This window comes from Salarias fasciatus, chromosome 4 (assembly GCF_902148845.1).
Source record: "Salarias fasciatus chromosome 4, fSalaFa1.1, whole genome shotgun sequence".
Lineage (NCBI taxonomy): Eukaryota > Metazoa > Chordata > Actinopteri > Blenniiformes > Blenniidae > Salarias > Salarias fasciatus.
Genome location: NC_043748.1, coordinates 17,996,720 through 18,017,097, shown reverse-complemented (window position 1 = coordinate 18,017,097; position 20,378 = coordinate 17,996,720). Strand labels below are relative to the sequence as shown.

Genomic DNA, 20,378 nt, shown 5'->3' with positions numbered 1-20,378 from the left:
CACGAGAGCGAGCGCAGCGCTCTCTGATTGGCTGTGGGACGAAGGAAAGTGGAACAAGTAAATACACGTGCCAGCGCTTTTAGAACATGCCGAAATCTTTAATGTTCCGGTGTTTCCCTGTCTTCAGGTGTTTTTTACAGGAAAAATGAGTTTTCCGGCCAACAACTGAAAACAAAAAGCGTCCACCCCAGATGGGACTCGAACCCACAATCCCTGGCTTAGGAGGCCAGTGCCTTATCCATTAGGCCACTGGGGCTACGTGTAAAGCATTACGTCATATACTTTCCATTTAAAGGAGCAAAATAAAAGATGGCTCAACATTTACAGTTATTCTCATTGATAGTATTTTATAAAATTATCATTAAAAAATATTTACCGTTTCAGTTACGACAAACATATTTTTTATTTTATTCGTCACTTTTTCCGGTACTTTTATAGATCAATAGTCTTTTACAGGATAAATAAGTCAAACTGCAGGCAGGAAAAAAAAAAAAAAAAAAAACCCAAAAAAACCACGCAGCTGATCCATTTCATTAATTTCTAGATTTTCAGATAAACAAAACATTTTCCTTCAACAATGTGCAGTTCTGCGTTCAAGTGGAATGTAATGCACTGCTGCCCTCTAGTGGACGACTGACAAACAGCTTCTAAAAGTGGCCCGTTTAACTTGCACAGAACAAACTCTGACCTTTCAAACACTTAAATATTTATGGACAAAAAGTATAAAGTAAGTTTAACACATAAATAACACGATACTATAGTATTGTGATTATTTCCCTTTTGTGCATACAAGTAGTGTTTTCATCAAACCAGTGTCTTCGACATGAACGCCATTGCTGGAGTGAATAAGTAGTGTCAAGTGGTGAGAAAGGCAGTGATGATATAAAACAACCATTTATAACAAAAACCAGTATGATATGTGAACAGTCTGATAAACTGTGAAGGCCCGTTTCCCTTTTAGAAACAAGTAAAAAGTAAAACCTTGTTGGGATGTACTTCATGTAAGAGCTTAATGATCTGTCAGTCAACGTCTTCATATGACAAGAAAATAACGATAAAGATAAAAGAAAAACATTCAGCCTAGACATTTTGAACTTCACTATACAAAGAGTAAAGAAGGCACACCATGTATGCTTATAGATCCTTTTCTGTAGCATTAAAACCCATTTTATAGCTCTCATATTAAAATAAAGATGCTTCATAGGTTCCCTTGTGTCTTCCACACTGATTTAGGAATGACCTTATGTAACAGTAACATCTGTAAACAGGATGTTTTTCTTTTTATCGACAGCTAAAAGTCAAATGATTCATTTAAATAACCACAAAGCAGTAGATTTGACAGAGAGAGAAAAAAAAAAAAAAACTCCACACCAAGACCAACATTCAGCATCATAGCAGCAGAAATGAATAAGCAGTATTGACTTTTCGGAGAACAGGGTTAGTTAGCTGCTATACTCCAACACAAAGGTGGCTGTGTTGACAATAAATACAACTCTTTTGAACAACTCAATGAGACAACGCACGAGCGCGCACGTCACACACTCATTCGTCATCGATCAGTTTCTCGGCGCCGTTCTCAGCTTGTCTGTCTGCGCCGCTCCCGCCTTCCTCTCCTCCGCCGCCGCCGCCGCCTCCTCCCCCGTCCTCGTCGTCCTCGTCCTCGGTGTAAGAGAGGGACTGGCTGCTGTAGTTGATCATGGTGCGGGAGAGGTCCACCTCGATGGGGAAGACGTCGGCCTCCTTCAGCACGGCGTAGCACTCGTCGTAGTAGTGGGACATGCCCGAGACGAAGCGCTGCAGCTGGAACACGATGTCCTGAACTGGAGGTGAAGCAGAGAAGAGAAAAAAAAAATCATAATACTGATGCTTGTGGTAATTTGATTCATCTCTTAAAAAAATAATAACAACAGACCGTGTTTCTGGTCCAGGAGCTCTATCTTCTCCAGCACGTCTTTCCTCATTTTGGCGAAGCGAGCTCGCGCCTCCTGCCGACACCGCAGCACAAGCCGGTACTCGTAGTTGCCGGTGCTGACACGATACAGAGGCTCTCCCATTGCCTGAGGGGAGGAAACACACATCCATGTAGCGTGAGCCCAGAAGTAGCAGCTGACCGAGGCAGTACTTCAAGAATGGGCGAAATCGGCAGTATTTCACAAAGAATACATTCAGAGACGACGTCGGTGATTCACTAACAGGAAGAAAACATCGTAACACAACCAAAACGAATCCGTTTAAAAAACAACAATCTGCAATCAATATTGATATCCAGATTTGATCTGTGACTCACGATGCTGCTGTATTCTTCATCGTCCATTTCCTTCACCTTCAGGCAGTAAGACTGAAAGACAAACCGACATTCTGTCACTCTGCTGAGAGTAGAACCAAGACCGAACCAGGAAAACCAAACGCCGCTGCGAGCCTCACCAGATATTCAAACTTCACATCCAGGTACTTGCGGATGGTGAGCTTGGTGTCCGGTATGGCCTTGTGAAGGTACGTGTTCAGATCGTGGAGCATCTGCACAACGCATGAATTTCACTCTTGACTTAATTTTCTTTTTTAATAGAATTCCAGATATCTCAGTGAGACATTCGGTAAATTCCACTCACGGGTTTGATGGTCTTCAGCAGCTGAATGCCGTATTTCTCAATGTTGCGGTGGGCGTCGGCAAACTTCACAAACGCCTCGCTGGCTGCAGCCTGAGGCTCTCGCACGCCGATGACGGAAAAAACGTCTCCGAATGCTGAAAAGCATCCAACAACAGTCACAACCAGCTTTTTGGAAAACATGCCTTCGGACAGAGTGGAAAGAAAACAACGTCCACAGGAAACACACAACGGATGAAGTTTGGACATCATATTAAACTGCAGAATCTCAAAACTTCATTTAATCTCTATAAACTTGTTGTAAAGGTTTGAAAAATGAACTCTGAACAGGAAGTGAAAGAGGATGTGAAAAGACAGCAGGTGCACTAAAAGACTCGCAAAGAGAGTTTCCACATATTACATCAAAGTAACACAAAAAGGAAGGGAATTAGTGACTTACATTTCCTTGTAAACATTCTACTGTTATACTACTGGAAATTTCATTTATTTCCCTTTTAAATTAAGCAATATTTGTAAGACACATGCATTTGTCGGTGAGAGTCAAGATGGAATCAAACAAGCACAGTAAAACCTGAACAGCTGCTTTATTTTCTCTCACTTTCTTGTGAAGAAACTGACCTCTGTGCGTTTGAGAAAGCTCAAAGAAAGCCCGGAGTAGTCTCTTAGTGTGCTCCATCAGCCCTGAAAGCAAACACACGAACTGATGAGAGAGTATTTCAAGTCAATTCTGTCTGATTAAAAGAGCAGATTCACACTTCCTTTGTATCTGTAGAAGTTACTAAATATGACTGACAGTGTCAGCATCCATAAACTAGATTTACTGAACAGAAAACATTTATTTTTTTCCAAAATGTTTCACCTTTGTAGAGTTCTGCCGTTTTCTCCAACTCTTCCAGTCTCTTGACCAGTCCATCTATAACGTAAAATGATGAGTTTACATAACGAAAAACCTTATTTCATACAGATAAATAAGCTTGCGTTGATCATATTAATCTTCTTACCATTACACAGAATGGCTCTACTGAGTCCCAGAGCATCTGCGGTGCCAGAGCTCATGTTCTCCACCAGGCGATGTTTCACCTTTTTCAGCACTTAAAATGAATTCAACACACAATGACAATGAATGAGAAACCCAATATTAGAATGACAAACATAATACTAAAGCCAAGGCTTCACAAGTTTGAAAACATGTAATATTAACATTTTAACTACAACACTTTAATAACAGTGACTTGTAGAGATGATGTTCTGTATAAAATTAAGAATAATAAAAAAAAAGATCACAAAATTGTCCGAAATGTATTGAAGTGAAGTGTTAAATGAATATATGAAAAGTGAAGGAGATACCTATATCCAGAGACTTGCCCTGCTTTGGGTCAGCCTGCAGTTTGTTGTAGTGAATTACTGCTTCTCCCTGTTGAAAAAAAAAAACAAACTCAGAGATTCAACAATTCACTACCCATCAAAATCTCATCTTCAAAACAACAAACATTTAATTTATTTGTACAAAAAACTACAAATGCACACATTTCATGTGTTGGAATAAAGAATGCTGAAACTTTACGGTGCTGAAGGTGAAACTGAAAGGCGGTATTTGCACTGAACACACGCTAATCCTTTAATTCCCAAACTGACCCCATCTTTATTCCAGCAGGCAGGAAGTCATGGCATTTTTGAGGTGTGAACAAAAGATGCCAAAAACAACACAGCCGCTCCACACCGGTGACGTGATACCAAAAGCTGTGGCGCTATTGTCCGACCCTCTTTAGCACCATTTGACAAGACAGTAGAAGCAGACACAGTCAGACCACTGATCGACCCGTGCTCAGGCGTGGCCTGCTGGATTATTCACTGAAACAGCTGCAGAGAAGAGGTGAGAGTTCTTCTTTCCTTTCATTTTTCTATGTTTATGTGGATTTTAAATGTTCTCATGTTCACTCAGTGTTGGTGTTCTGATCCAACCTCCCCCGTTAGGTTTTCCGCAATTTTTGTGCTTCTTGTTTTAGAGCTCAGTGTGACAAAACTATACCTGCTCTGACTTTTATTTCTGCAAATCAAAACAACTGCAGCAAACAAACATTTAAGTTGTACTTCAGGTCCTAATGGGATTAACAGAAGAATCAGACCATGTACAAGCCAAAGGATCGAGGAAATTAGAGAATATTATTCAGCAACTTGTGATTTATAGTGTTTAGTGCTTGAATCAAATCAAGATCTCTACAATCTCAGAGCTTGCCTACCTGAACAGCTTGAATCATCTTGGCCACTTCCACCTTAGTTTTTCCCTTCACTGGTTTCCCGTTCACACCCGTGATTTCATCGCCTGCTGCCAGCGTGCCATCCAAAGCTGCTGGGGTGTTATCGAAGACCTGGGAGAAAACAGATGCCACATTATGCACTGATGACAGACCTTATTGTAGTCAAGTACAAGCTGAGACATCGGAGATATCGTGGTGCAGTGATAGAAACTGAGTGAAGTTTGGATGCTATTCAATAGACACCATTAATGGGTGAAACATTAGAAATGATGGCGTGCCCACCTGGACAATATAGAGGCAAGGACAGTACTGTGCTCCCCCGCCGATGCTGATCCCAATAAGGTTATTAGCATCTTTCTTCAGGTTCACAGTACCCGGTACTGTTGGTATCCCTCTGTTAAGAATGAGAAGGGAAAAAAGAAACAGTCTGAGCTTTGCAGTATTTAGCTGATTCAGTTTCACACATTTCAGAGCTACTTTAGGAGATCAGTGATGTTTCCACATGCTTTTGATTTGTCACTGTCAGAATCGGGAAGGTTCAAAAATATTAAACACTCAGAAATAAATGAATGAGTTATAAAACTGGGGAAGCATAAATGTGACTCACAACTTGTCCTCCTCCAGCTCATAATCCATGTCTGTGAACATTGTAGATTGTCAATGCGGTCCCTTTAAAACCTGCAAATTATCGGAACAGATCAATTCCGCTGCTTGAAAAACATCCCCAGCAAGTAAAAAATGATATAATGATGAAGTTTATTTTTTCTGATAGGGGAAAGACAATCAGGATGGAAACAGTAACTGGGATAGCAGCTGATTAATGAGGGGATGCTAGGCTAGGCTATGCAGCTAACAGCTGACAACCTGCAGCGCAAAGAGTCCCAAACTAACATTCTTCAAGTGCCTCAATATATGAATATTGCAAATTGAATACATCAACCGGTGCAGCCAGAACAAATAAGGATGACACTGAACGGGAGAGACGGAAGCATAAGGCGGATAACTTCCAGCTGCGCTGTTAGCCGTTAGCTTCTGGAGGTGCTGACAGGTGTTCAGAAATGTTAAATAAAGTTTTTTTTACCTTTAATAACGTCGCAGGCAGCAGCGGTCATTCGGGTGTCGATCAATAGGAGACAGAAATACAAATGTCTTTGTTTAAAAACGCCTCCGTTTCAATGCTATAATGTTAAGTTCTGCCTGTGCTGACAGCTCCTGTTTACCTAAATGCGTCACGTCCGGTTACAAACCGGAAGTTGTTCATGAAAACGTGTCTGAAGAAAAGACATGACGGAAATAAGAAATAAATACATTTGGGAATTAAAAATTCTTCAGTGGTCTTGAGAGTAGTGCATCTATTTCTCTTATTCATGTAAAACCTTTTTTTAACTGCCTTTTTTCTGTTTCTCATAAAAAGTGACACAACATCACAGTGGGAAATTTGAAGGTAAAGAATCTATATTGGTAGAAAAAAAAAAGTGCAATAAATGTAAAAACACATCTAAATAACCTGGAGTAGTGGTTCCCAACCTGTTTGCTCTGGAGACACCATAGATTGCCTCTAGGAAATATCTGCAGATTCCCTCTGTGAGTTCTGATTTGCCCAGCTTTTATTAAAAGGGACCACTGATGTGAAATATATACTTATGTAGGATATTTGTCAATTTGTGAGAGAATGCTCAATATTGGAGAGTACATGTTCTTTATGGCTACTGACAGCCAGATGAAACTCCAGAATCATAAAGCTCTCATGCTTTTTGACTCTGGATGTCTTCATATTGGTGGCTCTTTGTTTTCCCCTCTGGGGATTAATAAAGTAAATCTGATTCTGATGTCTGGGTCAGATAAATGCTGCGATCCAGTTGTTTTCTGGTAAAGTGAAAACAAGAGAGAATCTCACTCTAATCAGCCTTTTGTTTTCCAGACAGAGCAGCTTCCACCTCCATTCCTTGTACATTTTCTCCAAGACTGTCCATCACTTTCCACGATGAGTATGGTAAGTTTTGGTCAAATTAGGTAAAAATGATACTGTTGGAAAGCTGACTGAGCTCTTTTTTCCTGTTGAAAAGGAAATAAACATGTTTTCCAAAAGTCATATTAAGATGAATGTTTTACAATAAAACATATCACTTAACGAAAAATGATGCAGCTCTCCCTACTACAAGAATTCATTGCATAGAACTACAAAATATAAATCCTGTCTTCAAAGGTTGAAGACAGTATTTATATTTTTAAAGCAGTTGTTTCACTCTGAAACATTTGCACTGTATTGCATTGAAGTTGATTTGTCTAATTTAATGTTGCACGACCAGTGAAAGTTGCCTCCAGAGTATAATTTACAGAGAGAATTAACAGAAAGAGTATTTTATTTCAACATTTCTTGTTATCGACATGTATAATATGCTTGTTTCGAATGAAACATGTTCACTTTTCACAGCAACTTGAACTGAAGAATGTGACTCTGAAAGCTGGAGATCAGCTGAAGATAAAAGGAGAAATCCTGCACGATGCTGAAAAGTGAGACAAAGAAATGCATGACTTCTTATTATTGTTTTTCAATCAAATACATCAAAATTGTAGTATCTAGGCTGTTACTGTGGGCTGGGATGTGGACATTTGTGCGTCCTGCTGTAGCCTATGTCCTGCCATCATGTCATCATAAAGCCGCCTCTGCGTTTCCTCTGATTCACTCAGGTTTCGGATCGACCTCGGCTGTGACTCAGAGGACCTGGCGCTGCACTTTAATCCTCGTTTCTGTGACGACACCGATGGCTCTGTCATCGTGTGCAACTCGAAGGAAGCTGGTTGCTGGGGCGAGGAGATACGGGAAATCAAAAACCCTTTAGAGAGGGGCTCTGATGTCAAGGTGAGAGGGGCAGCCTGAGGAGGCAAAGTGTACAAAAAGAAGTGACTTGGAGCTTCTGGAATTATTCTGGAAAGAAGTTTACAATTTAATTTGTGACATTTAAGAAGAATGGACCAAATATGGAGGGAAAAAAAGCTTTTTTTAGGCATCTCATCAGTTTTGAATAAACAACCAAAACTCTTTTTCTTTACATCTGTGTAATAAGCACCATAAGTCAGTCACTACATGATTGTCTCTCGTTTCAGATTGTGGTGAAATTGTCTTTTGACATGTTTGAAGTGGAGCTTCCTGATGGACAGGAGGTCCAGTTTCCCAACCGCGCCGGGATGGATATCATCACTTACGTCAACATCAGAGGCGACCTCAAGCTCAAGTCTTTCAAGATCGCCTAAAGCGCATGCACGCTTCCACGACAGGTTTATGGATGATTCTCTGCTCACGTTGGAGTGAAATGATCAACATCTGTGGTTCCTCTTTGAGAAATGTTTCTTTTTTTCACTTAAATGTACCATTGTGTTTAAAAATATATATCATAAAAGCTTTAAGTTGATGTTATCTAGTATGGATGTCTTGAAGCGGTTGCAGACTTATTCTGGATTTCCACTCTGCTTTTAACAGTAATAAAGTTTATGTGCTTAATGTGCCTGGGTTGGAGCACAGCAGTCCAACTCTTATTCAAATTATTAAAAGGAAGTCAACGTAACTGTTGTGGGGTATATGTGGTTTAATTTGACAGCTGCATGCAATCACTTTTATATGTGTTTATAACCACCATGCAGGAATAAAGTGAGTCTTGATGAGGGAAGCTGCAATAAATACATTAAGACAGCAGACAAGGAATAACAGTTCAGCCGAGATTTACAGTCAGTCTCTGAAAGACCAACATATGAAACAAAAATTGGAGTCGTTGACGACTGTTGTTAAAATGAAGGAGGGGGAAGAGACAGGGACAGCCATGAAAAATTCCCTCAACATCTACAAAGCCAAAAAACTGAGATGTATTGGAAAACACACAGGCGCCATAAAAAAAGACGAGTCTGTTTTAATATGGTCTTTTATTACACCAGCCCATTATTATCTTGAAGAAAGTCTAATACAAAATCAGTCGATATTACACAACTTACAAGAGGCAGTCACATGAACATTAGAGTTGTAAAAATAAGTATGTGGTTTCCTAAATTATGTACAATGTGTGTAGTCAAGCAATAATATGAAAATACTTTCCACATTCCTCAAAAAGCAGTGGTTCACTTGAACCTCATGGACCATTAAATCTAAGCATGTTAAATAACATTTTATTGCTGCAAAGGATGATTACATGGAGTTAGGTGTAGTGATACGTCATGCAAATAATTGCATAAATACTGGGTCACAACAGCAGAGGAGAAAAGTGAGAAGAAGGAGGTGCAGAGTCGAACCGAACGTCTTTCACTGTGCAGACCAGTGTCCTGCAGTTCATCAGTAACAAGATGAATATGAAGAAAGTTTCAGGAGCCCAGGTCAGACTTTGATCTCCTCTTCCTCCTCGCTGAAGGCAAACTGTGTTTTGTGGCTTTGGGAGAAAGCCGGAGAGGCGCCGCTGCTGCTGCTGCTGACGCTGCCCATCCTGGACCCCTTGGAGAAGGAGCCGCCGCCGTAGTGCCGGGACAGCACGTCGGCTGCCCTCTGGAAGCGCTCCGCCTCCATCGCAGCCTCCGCCCTCTGGGGAGACGCAGCGGACGCGTCAGGTGTCCTTACAGAGCTCTTCTCCTCCTGCTGCTGCGTCCAGTTCGACCGACAGGAGCGTCCAATGCTGTTGATGTGACGCCTGAACGAACCGCAGCCCAGGGAGGGGTCGGGCGAACTCCCAGAGGGCGTCGGCACCGGCGTCTCCGTGAGAGAGCTGTCTTCATCCATGTCCTCCTCCTGCTCCTGCTCCTCCTCTCCCGCCGGGCGCTGACCCGGTGCGTTAAGGCAGCTGGGGTTGTCGATTAAACTAAACACCTCGGTCATGAGCGAAGGGCCGAGGTCGACGGTGAAGGAGGCGAGGGAGTCCGAGCGGGTCAGAGTGAAACCGCCGCCGCCGCCGTCCGGCAGCGAGCTTTTCCTCACATCCCCGTCGTGGAACTGTCTGTCGAGGCGAGACAGGCGGGGAAGAGTGACAAATCCAGACTGCAGGCCTGCAGACAGGGAACAGATCATTAGAAAAACACAGAAAAAAACTCTGTGATCACAGCGAAAAAAACTGCAAGGTGAACCCTGTGACCCTGAACGGCTCAATGACAAGCTGCAATATGAAAGTGACTGCAAAGTTAAACATGAGGGACCTGCACGTATGTTTGCACCTATAAATCAGCAAGTGTTTGATCTGAAGTAACGCAGTCATTACGCACAAAGTTAAACATTTGCTTAACACTTCAGTGCTATTCTGTCACTGCATGCATATATGATTGAACCACAAAATAGAAAAAAAGATTTGTGTCCCTGAACAAAGACACAAGTATGTCACATTTCTAACAGAGAGCCTGATAGAAACATCAGAAACAGAAACTAGAACTGCAAATATTAAAAGAATAAATTATCCTGGAAAAGGGGGCAGAAACACTGATTCGCTGCACATTTTTGGACAACTTCATAGATACAAAACTGAAATAATAATCAGGTTTGATATCTGATCAGTCATTGTTGCTGCTTTGAAATTTTTCACACTAGAAAATCGTCGAGAAAAACAGAGTTTATTATAATTACAACAAAGAAAAGGTCATGAAAATAGCAAGAATTGTGTCAGACTGATGAGAAAGTGAGGTTTTTATCCAGCAATTGCAACATTTACCAGAAGGTGGCAGTATGAAACCACCGCAATCAATTTTCCATATTGAAGGGGTGAAAGTAACTCCTCACAGAGTACTCCTAAAACAGTAATTAAGAGGTCTCTGAGGCTATTTGTACTTTTATGAGTTTTCTACCCATATAGTTGCACTCATTACTACACACAGTCTTGCATTTTTACTTTTAACATCTTCTGTCACTACAGAATGCACTCTGAAGTCAATTTAACAATCAGCCTCTATTGAATGTGCATTTTTCTCACCGGTGCTTGTTTTCTTTGAACGAGAAAGCCTTACGTTCTATCTGCATTTGTTTCATGTATGCATTTGTTCAGAAATGCACTGCAACATTCACTTTTAGCAACTGAAGCCCAGGAAAGACTGTTCTTGATGGAAGTTCATCCACAGATGTCAGAATATCACACTGTGGGAACAGATCCTGAGCCGCTCAGGGTCACGAAAAGGATGGCTGCTAATTACAATAATGACATAAATAACCGACTCAGCTGTACTGGGGTATAATAAATAACCTACTTGAGAGAAGACCTCTCATCACGCCACAGTTCACTGCCTCTCTATGCCGGCTCTACATCACTCATTTTGGCCAAATTCCACATGAATTAGGTAAGCCATCTGAAGAGGGGAAGGGGATTTCCAGTCCAAACTCTGCTGACTGCGGCCTGATAGGCCACGATCGGTGAGCACATACAATGAATGGCGTGTTTATGTTGTTCAACCAGGCGCTCCCACTTGCATGCAAAGATGAAAGGAAGTGCCTAGTAAGTATATTTCTTTCAGCTACAGCAGAACAGCTGTGTGCATGTGAGTGAGTGTGTGTGGGTGTGTGTGTGTGTGTGTGTGTCTTTATTGTCCTCATTGTGTACAGGTGTTGCCCCGGTGAGCCCAGATAACTCAGAGGAAGCCCGTCTGTTTGCTGGTCGTCTTGGAGGAATGCGAGAATGATGTTGAAAAGAGGGCAAGCTCACCCTCTATTTGTGTGTGTGTGTGTGTGTGTGTGTGTGTGTGTGTGTGTGTGTGCTGACATTTATAGTCCTGTTTGTACCAAAGTCTGCCGGAGAATGAACAGTCAGACCAGAGACCGTAAAGACGCGCTGCATCATCGCTCTGGGTTTTTATGTTTTTCGTGCGTATGTGGATGAACACCATGCAGCTCGACCAGTGAAGCCCATAATCAGGTTCCTTATTTGGTCACATTTCACTTTCACCACCCTAAAGTGGGGCTTTGGACCATAAAAATTCAGGAGATGGTTCGTAGATTGCTTTCCAAGGCAACACCTCTGTATGATTTAGCTGTAATGTGAAGATATAAGTGCAGATAAAGTCTCTCCCTCTCTCAGAGAAATTAAGGCAACACATCAAATAAATGCCTCTGGAAATCAAAGTATAACAAAGCTGCCAAGTCTCATGTTTTGAGAGTGAAACTCAAGCTCCAGTACCAACACTCAGGGTGTCTCTGATGCCACAGAGGAATTCTCTGCTTCAATCTAACTTTCCAGTCTTTCACGTAATGAAAGATTTGTGGCGGTCGGGATTCAAAAACAATGGCAGGAATTTGCTGATTAAAGGCTTTTTTACTTTAAAAGGCACAGTGACTCTTTAGAGCTTTTTAAACCTGTTACACCATGTTATTCAAATTAATTTGTAATCTTTTGAAATCACATTCACTTCTTATAAAGTGTTTTTATTACAATAAATATGGTTATTATCCCTTTCGTTATTATGATGTATCTTAAAAAAGGGAAGCATGACAGATTGACTAAACCCAATCGTTTTATATTTAGACTGCATTTGTCTCATGAGGCCAATATACAGATCATTGTTTAATGCTAAATACATCAGCAAACACTGATATTCACAGCTGTTTGCTTGATCCATTGATACAGCCTTTCCTTTCTAGCATTTTGCTTAATATTATAACTTCTTTCAGTCTACATTTCTTTACACAAGTATATAATTCCAAAACTTTGTTTTAAGGGAAACAAAGTATAAGTACGTTGTCAATTTAATTGATTTTTCTCAATAATAATGACTGCTTATAAGATGTAATTTGTTTTTGGTTTGTTGCAAAGAAACTGTTCATACAAAAAAATATAATATAGGTTTCGTTTTTTTTTAAAGTTCTTAAAAAAAGTTTCATCTGTTAACCATATTGTGCTCAGCGTCATGTAAACTTGAATTTGCATGCACATTAAAGTTCAGCATCAGTGTTCGAAGTTGATTTCTCATGAATTAATCTGCACCACCTAGCAGGTCAAGTCCTGTTGTTGATACCTAATGAAGCTAATTGAGCAAAATCACCGCGACTATATTTTCTCTGCTCACTTTTAATGAAGATAATCCGGGCGCTAAGATGCTTTCCATAAATCCCGCCCCATGCTGGAGGTGATTATCTGTATTATCTCACCATATGTGCAGAAGGAATCATCAGTGGAGCTGAGGGAGCTGGGGAAGAGCACCCTCTGCAGGCACCCGTTGGGAGAGTCCACGTTCAGCTGGGGTAAGGAGATGGCGTTCTTGATGATGGGCGAGATGTCAGGCGGCGGGGACGACAGGTCACGGGAGCCGGCCCGGGGCCGGGGCCCGGAGTTCTTCCGCACGTGGCGAAAGGTGCGGGTGAAGAAGCCGGTGGTCTTGGAGCTGGTGGCCGAGTCGGGGCTCCCGGGCTCCCGGGGGCCTCCGTAGTTGCTGAGGAAGGAAGTGTCGCCGAACACGTCCCCGCCGCGGCCCACGTGCATCGTGTGGCGGAAGTCCCCCAGCGGCGGGCTGATCATGTCCACGGAGAGGTCGCTCTTGAAGCGACGCTTCCCCTGAGAGCTGGACACAAGGCCTTTAATCCCTGGCAGCTTTCCCAGACTCATTGTGGAAGAAAAAGTTGTGTAATGTCCCTTTAAGATGAACGAAAGAGTCTGAACTTTGATCACATGACAGTCAAAATCCTGTGTGAGGCCCGCTGTGGAAAAACAGAAAACAAAAACACAAAGTGAGGACAGAAAACTCAGATATGTTCATGTTTCAGAGAACGTGTGTGTCGTTCATTCCGTCCTCTGTCTGCCCACGCTCTCTCCTTCAGATCGACGCTGTCAGATGCCAGCGGAGATATGGGATTAGCTGCGTCCCGTCGACATGGCCTCCTGTTTCTCCTCTTCCTCTTACACATGGCTGCCACCGCCAAATCTGACCAACCTCACCTTCTACGGGTCACAACCGTTTGTAGGTCAGAGGTTTAGACTCCTGGGACACCGCTTCAATGTGTGTGTGTATATGTATCCCTCTCCTGCATTGCCTGCCGCTTCTTCTCTGCCTTTTCGCTCCTTTATCTTCATACCTGCAGGATCTATAACGGTGGAGTTGGAAGTTCGTGATCAACTTGGTGTCTCAGCTTGTTTAGCTGTTTTCTCTCCGATCATTTTCTGTCTTCCTCCTATCCCCCCGAGTCTGGTTTCTCCATGTTAGAAGGGAGTTTCTCCTTTCACTTGAGTGGGTTCTTGTTCAGATTTGGTTCAGTAAATGCGAACTCAGGCCGCAATTCTAACAGTACTGAGATGTGACCTCAGCCTAATAACTCAGCTGTGGTGTGCTTGTGTCAAAAGCCATAAATAAGAGTTCTTCACACTTTGATCTTTTGATTTTATATGTCGGTCGACTTGGGAACTGTCCTGTTATCAGACTCATCTTAGATTTCGCTGGCAGCACTAAGAGGATCACCCCACCGGGAGGCCCGATGAAGGTAAACTACGTTTGATTTGCATTTAATCCAAACACAGAAAGCATACAGCCAAGAACAAAGCAGGGCCAAACGGCAAGGCGCGCCCATATTCAAGTTTATAAATCAGTCTATTAAGAAAGTAACTGGGCTGAGTCACTTTACAGGCTTGTTAAACTGTGTTTTCCTTTTATTAGAAATTAGGTCTCCAGTTCACCAACAAGGATTATCAACCGAGAGCACGCCTGAGGTTCTTCTGGCTTTTAACTTCACCTCAACAACCCAGACCCCGGGCTCTGCCACACATCAAAAACATTAAATGAACAAATTTCATCCTTTTGTTGAGAATTGTAAGTTTTACCTGCCGCCTTGCTGTCGGTCCCTGAAGTCTTGAGTAACTTCCTTTGATCCAACGGCAGCACATGTGAATGTGACTGCAGGGTGTCCGCTTTCTGAGTGCAATCAGCTGTTTGGGAGTTCTTCAGCGAGCGATGGAGCTGCCCTGCTCTTGTCTTCCTTAGTGTCCAGTCAGAAAAACAATGGTGGGGGGGAGGAGGGGGGGGCGGCGTCCACTGCCACACAACGTCTCCCACTAAAAAGGCTTATCCATGTGTGGCACCACGCTGTCCACAGGACATCCTGTCCCCAGAGGGGTCCCGCTGCTCCTTTGCTCACTCTCCTCTGCAGCGTCGTCCTTTGAGAGGCGGCGAAGAGCAAAACCAACACGAAGGGCCACACACTCTGGAAAAAGGCAAAACGGGGCAGAGCGCAGTAATCCACCTACTGGTTTGTCTGCATCGTCTTGGAAGAACGATAAAGCCCCAACAGGATTGTCCGCGCACTGGATTAGCCCCTAATCCCTTCTGTCTTCCCTCCCTGGCTGACTCCGGTCTCTGCTCTTCTTCAATCCACTTAATTCTTCAGTGATGTCCAGGTCTTGGGGGGGGAGTCGCCGTCTTCATTCAGTTCACACCAGTCCAGCTAAAAGACGGCAGGGAGAAAAAACGGAGAGCACCGAGTTACACAAAGGAGCAAACGAGACGCATTCAGGCACACATAAATGTGTCAAGCAGATAAAACCGGGAATTGATGCTGGGAATGTTGTCTGAAGCGTCTGTGACCTGGACCTGACAAATAAAGCCCGACTCTGCTGGGAACTTGAAGTAGTCTTGTCTGTACTCTGACGCTTCTTTCAGCTTCTCCACAATCACGCAGTTCAGGATCAGATTTACTGTCGAACTAAAACAATCACAGAAAGGCTGATCCATTGGATTATTGAACTTATTTTGATGGATAAATACAAGTCATGTCCTGATGTAAACATGAAGTGGACAAAACCTCAGTCTTCCTGGAGAACTACAGTCATTCTGCTCTTGACACTGACAATGTCTTTCTCACAGCATCTCACATCCTCGTTATTCTGTGTCTACAAGATGCACATTGAGCCCCTTTTCTCGCCCGCTGAATAAATGAACCCAAGGTAAAGGGAAGCGCCGGTAAGCTGCAAACACGTGACCTCCTGAGGACACGGCCGGCGCTGGATTAAAGTCAGGAGCTGCCAGGGTTCCTGGATGCTCCCGGGCCAATCTGCACCTCTGATATGGCTTCATCTGCAATGCCGACGATGAACCTGTCTTTAAAATATGATCACCACAAATACGCTTCAACTGAACTTCTGCAATTAAAGAACGTCCTTTAAATCTGGAGATATGAAAACATTGGAGCTGACGTTTACCCTTTTCATATAAAAGAGGAGGAGATTTTGAGCGGTTGCTTTACCGCCTGCAATCTCGTCGTTTAGGCTGAGGGAGCAACTTCACGACAACGTGATAAACATAAATCCAGACACAAACCTTCACTGCCTCTGCAGACATAAAGTTTGGACCCAACCAATTCAGAACTCTTTAGCGTTATTCACTCACGGTAAATGCCGTGTTTCAGTGATCTGATGTGTAATTCACTGATTTTAAAAGTTACAAATCATTGCATCTTCCCTCCTGTTGCTCTTTTTCTTCTGTCATTAGGTTATAAATTCAGCTCAACAATAAAAAAAATTCACTTGGGAAACTTCACTCCCAAAACTGGTCTCATTAGAAGCATGCAGGAAGACATTTGGATCTGCTAAACATGGTACTTATCTCTAAACTGTACCTGCAGACATACATAAACAAACCCATGAGCTGCCTCGCTGATTGCGAACGCAGGAGTTGGAAAGCGTAATGAGAACAGCGTGCAGTGGGGAGGGCAGACCGGACGCCATCTATTACGGCCATCAAATAAAGGATCTGAGGAGGCTGATGAGAAACACATTTTTTTTTAACCTCCTGTCTCGATGTGTTTTCTCCCAAAGACAGCTATTTTGGGCTTTTCCTTCAATTAATCTCATTGTTTTATCTCTGCCTTCCTCTCCGTTGCACAACTCTTTGTCAAACATGTTCCCTTTTCCCATCACTCTCCTGGCTCCAAGCAAATCCGCTATGTTAGAGGAACATCTGGAACCACGGAGCCACAAACTGCAGAACGTTGCTCTCGTGACAGTTCAGAGGCCCGCCGACCGAGCCAGTGAGAGATACATCCGCTGATTTACACAGTGGGTCGGGACAGAAGTTGCTCCCCACCCCGGTCCTCCTCAGAGCACCCAGCAAACTGTGGCTGAGGTGGAAACACCCTGACCGTTTCACACACGGCTCAAAAATACAACATGCACTCAGTTTACAAGGATCTACCGCTGCAACGTGGCAACGCGCTTCATGCTCTCTCAGATCCTTAAAGCAGGAGCGTATATATGTGTGTGTGTGTGTGTGAGCAGTGTCCTTCGCTGGCCTGAGCGAACAGACAGTAGATACATCTGACTGTGGCCTTTATTCCTCATGGCATTTATTTCTCTGACATTCTGCGCCATATGGACGGGATAACATCTCACAGTTGCTGCACTTTTTTTTTTTTTTTTTTGACTGGACATTCATGACGTGAGGCTCTCGTTCCAATCAATCCCCCTGTGTGCTACACCGGATCTGTTGAGCGTGGAGTCCATTTAAGTCCAAAGAACTCCCTGTCAGGTTCAGTATAAACTGTGTCAGGTGATTGGATTGCTTGGTGAATGTGGATCACGATGGATAAATAACAGTTCTGTATTGCTGAACTGGATGAAGGGAGAACAAAAGATTGATGGGAAGTACGGATAAGTGAAGTCTATTAAAATTTTCTGAGTCTTCTATTGTTTAACTGTGGCAAGCATAAGTGAAGTGTGAGCTTGATTCTCCTGTAATTAGCTGAACAAAGTGGCATCTGGCCTGCTGCTGCAAGACATCTTTTCAAAGTTCATCTTTTTTAAAGATGATTTCATGCATACGGAGGATGAACAAAGATAAATCTGTTCCCTTTCTGTTATCTCCAACCAGTCTGGCCATTTTCTCTTCAACCTTGGCGTCACTCCACAAGCACAAACTACAGATCATTGGATATTTTTATCTTCATTACATCACTGGGCATGAATAACGAAGTAGATTAGCTGATTGTGAGATACTTAAACAACCATCTTCAACACCTTCTTTTAGAATGATAATCGTTATAATACTCAATTTGAAGTCATTCTACTCCTGTCATCATTTTTTAACATGTTACGTGTCGCCTTTGTGTTGTTTCCAACATAGCAGTACTCAGAGATAAATGCTGCCTGAATGTAGAAACAGATGATAAACATGAAAGACATAACTGATGCACGGGATTGAGGTGGATCTGAACTGTGTTGCATTATCAAGGCTCAGGATGACAGATCGATGTGTCAGGCGTTAGTCTGCTATGACATTACACAAGATGTGACTATAAATGTCATAATAATTAGTATGTAATCAATTTAACGAAGGGTTTAGAGTTTCCAGTACACAGTGGGCTCAAATAAAACACGTTGTGTAAAGGTGCCTTGTTTTATCACGATGAACTTAGATGATCCACATCAGCTGAGCCAAGCTTGATTTCCCTGATCTCCATCACACACACTGATATTTAAAATAACTTGGCTCTTTGACTGGTAGATGAATGTTGCATTTACTCCCTTTTACACTTTTTGTTTTTGCTGATTCAACAGAATCGCTCAAAGAGGAGAGATTCCAGATAAGAATTCATCACTCGCCAACCTTTTTGAACTTGGCTTTTCACAATGAGCAAACCTGTATAGAAGGAAAATGAAAAACTGCAGAAGGGCAAGTACAAGAATCCATCTTTCACTGACAACTTTCATGAATACTTTGTGTTATTTATGGGACTTTTGTCAATAAAACTCAGGGGAAATGAGTCAAAAGACCAGTGAAGTGCAAATATATCTCATTCTGTTCAAGAGCTCGGCCAAACAAAGAGCAAAAGGAAACGTTGCCTCTACAAACTTCCACCTAGCAAACGTGAATAGGGAAGAGAAGGTAAAGAAATGTAAAACTCTGTTTTAAGCAGCAGTTCTCAAAGTGTGTGGCGGGCCTCCCCCGGGGTCCAGCTGCAGGAATTCCTTCTTTTTGACGAGAAACTACAGCATAAGGAAGTAAATAGAGTGTAAAACACACATTTTTAGAACTGAATCTGATGAGGAAATTTTCATTTGACATGGATCCTAACAGCTGTAAAGTACATTATCTTATGATGTGAAAAATATCAGCGAGCTCAGTGCTGCATGACATCAGATCGATGCCTCTTGCTCAGGGACCCCGGGGTTGGCCGGCTGAAGGGTCGCCCCTCGCCTCTCTCCCTACGGCCAAGACGCCAGCCTCGCTCTCCGGCTGCCAGCTCACTGATCTGCCGTCTGGCACAGCCGGGAGACAGTTGTTCTGCGGTTTAGCTGGAGGAGAACAGTGACCAATTGATCTGAAAGCTTTCCAGCAAACATCCTCACAAGACAGGCGGCCCTGCCAACAGTGCCAAGTCAAAGGATGGATTACTGACTGCAGGCAACAAACTGATCAATGGAAGTATTGCTACAAAATAGGATGTAAAAAAAAAGAAAAAAAATCAAAGGTGAATTAGTTTTGCAAACCCTGATGTAAGAGGAGAATGTTTCAAGTTGCATGCCTGATTGCAGCATTTTGGGAAGTTGCTCTTTAGTGAAGTGTTTCTGACTCACAGTCTTACCTGATGCACACACACTGTGAGAACACACTGAACTCACTGAAGCATTGACACAAATATCAGCAGTTTGTAGCTCATCTTTGTAACATAGTGCAATATTTCCATTTATCTGGACAAATTACATTGTGGCTCATTTTTCTGTTTTCACAGTCAGTTGATTTTAAAAGGTTATTACTTCTCTTTGCACCTAAGATGTATAAAAGTAGCATTTATAAAAAGCAGTATCTAAACTTTGTTTTTCTGAGGCGTCTTACCTTAAAATAACTCCACACTGAGGTTCTTGAACACAAAGGAAATCCTCGCCCTCACTGCTCCTGGTCCTCCTCAGGTCTGGTCCTCCACGGTGTGTTTCCTGCCTGGACTTGAACTTTACATCCGCGTGGCTCCGCCGTGAGCTGCACGCGCTGCTGCTGCTGCTGCGCACAAATGAAGTGGAGGAGATGGAGAAGAGAGGAGGAGGAGGAGAGGAGAGGAGGTGGAGGTGGGTGGATCTTAGAGGCTGAAATGACTTCACTGCCCAGAAAAAAATGACGGTCTGTGTGATGCGCGGAGATTTCAACATTTAGGAATCTTTCTGCAAACAGCAGATCGTCTCATTTTAGAAAAACGGTTGTTCTTCAAAGCAATGAATTATCAAGTTAAATATAAAGCTGTTAAAAGCGTATTAGTGGTCATTAAAGATCATTCAACGTGATAAGGAACCACATTGAACACATTGTCACTTGAGAGGCTCCAATAATAAACCGCTGGGACTCTTCCCACACTGACTACAGAGGGTGCTTGTGTTTTCAGGCTAAATATGGATGTATGTTTATGATTTCAGAGTGTTTTCATGTGTGTTTCAAGACCGTCAGATTATTTTATGAGGTTGTGTTTGTGGAAAAGGCTGCTATGATTTGGATTTTTTATTTTTTCGTTTAAGCTGAATGTAGAAAGCTCATACATTTGCATATATATTGTCCATGAACTTTAACTCTGTGAAAAAAAATCTTCTAATATAATCTTACT

At 42.6% G+C, this 20,378-nt stretch overlaps 3 protein-coding genes and 1 non-coding gene across 5 annotated transcripts; 1 reads left to right on the top strand and 3 right to left on the bottom strand.

The window, feature by feature from the left end:
- Nucleotides 1-183: 183 nt before the first annotated feature.
- On the bottom strand, nt 184-256 carry trnar-ccu (transfer RNA arginine (anticodon CCU)). Its single transcript has one exon. It is a non-coding gene; the product is annotated as a tRNA-Arg (tRNA).
- Nucleotides 257-1,278: 1,022 nt separating this feature from the next.
- Nucleotides 1,279-6,089, bottom strand: pick1 (protein interacting with prkca 1). 2 transcript variants are annotated; one of them, XM_030090034.1, is made up of 13 exons: nt 5,946-6,089; nt 5,472-5,542; nt 5,147-5,258; nt 4,847-4,975; nt 3,954-4,020; nt 3,608-3,697; nt 3,466-3,519; nt 3,225-3,287; nt 2,610-2,743; nt 2,425-2,517; nt 2,288-2,338; nt 1,913-2,057; nt 1,279-1,820 (listed from the first exon to the last, which is right to left on the bottom strand). In XM_030090034.1, the coding sequence occupies exons 2-13, from the start codon at nt 5,510-5,512 to the stop codon at nt 1,543-1,545; spliced, it is 1,257 nt and encodes a 418-aa protein (XP_029945894.1). In that variant the 5' UTR covers nt 5,513-5,542; nt 5,946-6,089; the 3' UTR covers nt 1,279-1,542. The 2 variants fall into 2 exon arrangements, with proteins under 2 accessions (XP_029945894.1, XP_029945895.1); XM_030090035.1 differs by lacking the exon at nt 3,608-3,697.
- Nucleotides 4,351-8,369, top strand: LOC115387353 (galectin-1-like). The gene is made up of 5 exons (XM_030090036.1): nt 4,351-4,479; nt 6,786-6,857; nt 7,299-7,378; nt 7,556-7,727; nt 7,973-8,369. Exons 2-5 carry the CDS (start codon nt 6,849-6,851, stop codon nt 8,117-8,119), a joined length of 408 nt encoding a protein of 135 aa, XP_029945896.1. The 5' UTR covers nt 4,351-4,479; nt 6,786-6,848; the 3' UTR covers nt 8,120-8,369.
- Nucleotides 8,370-8,773: 404 nt separating this feature from the next.
- Nucleotides 8,774-19,737, bottom strand: cdc42ep1b (CDC42 effector protein (Rho GTPase binding) 1b). The gene is made up of 4 exons (XM_030090549.1): nt 19,625-19,737; nt 14,620-15,239; nt 12,960-13,505; nt 8,774-9,886 (listed from the first exon to the last, which is right to left on the bottom strand). Exons 3-4 carry the CDS (start codon nt 13,411-13,413, stop codon nt 9,228-9,230), a joined length of 1,113 nt encoding a protein of 370 aa, XP_029946409.1. The 5' UTR covers nt 13,414-13,505; nt 14,620-15,239; nt 19,625-19,737; the 3' UTR covers nt 8,774-9,227.
- Between the last annotated feature and the right edge of the window lie 641 nt (nt 19,738-20,378).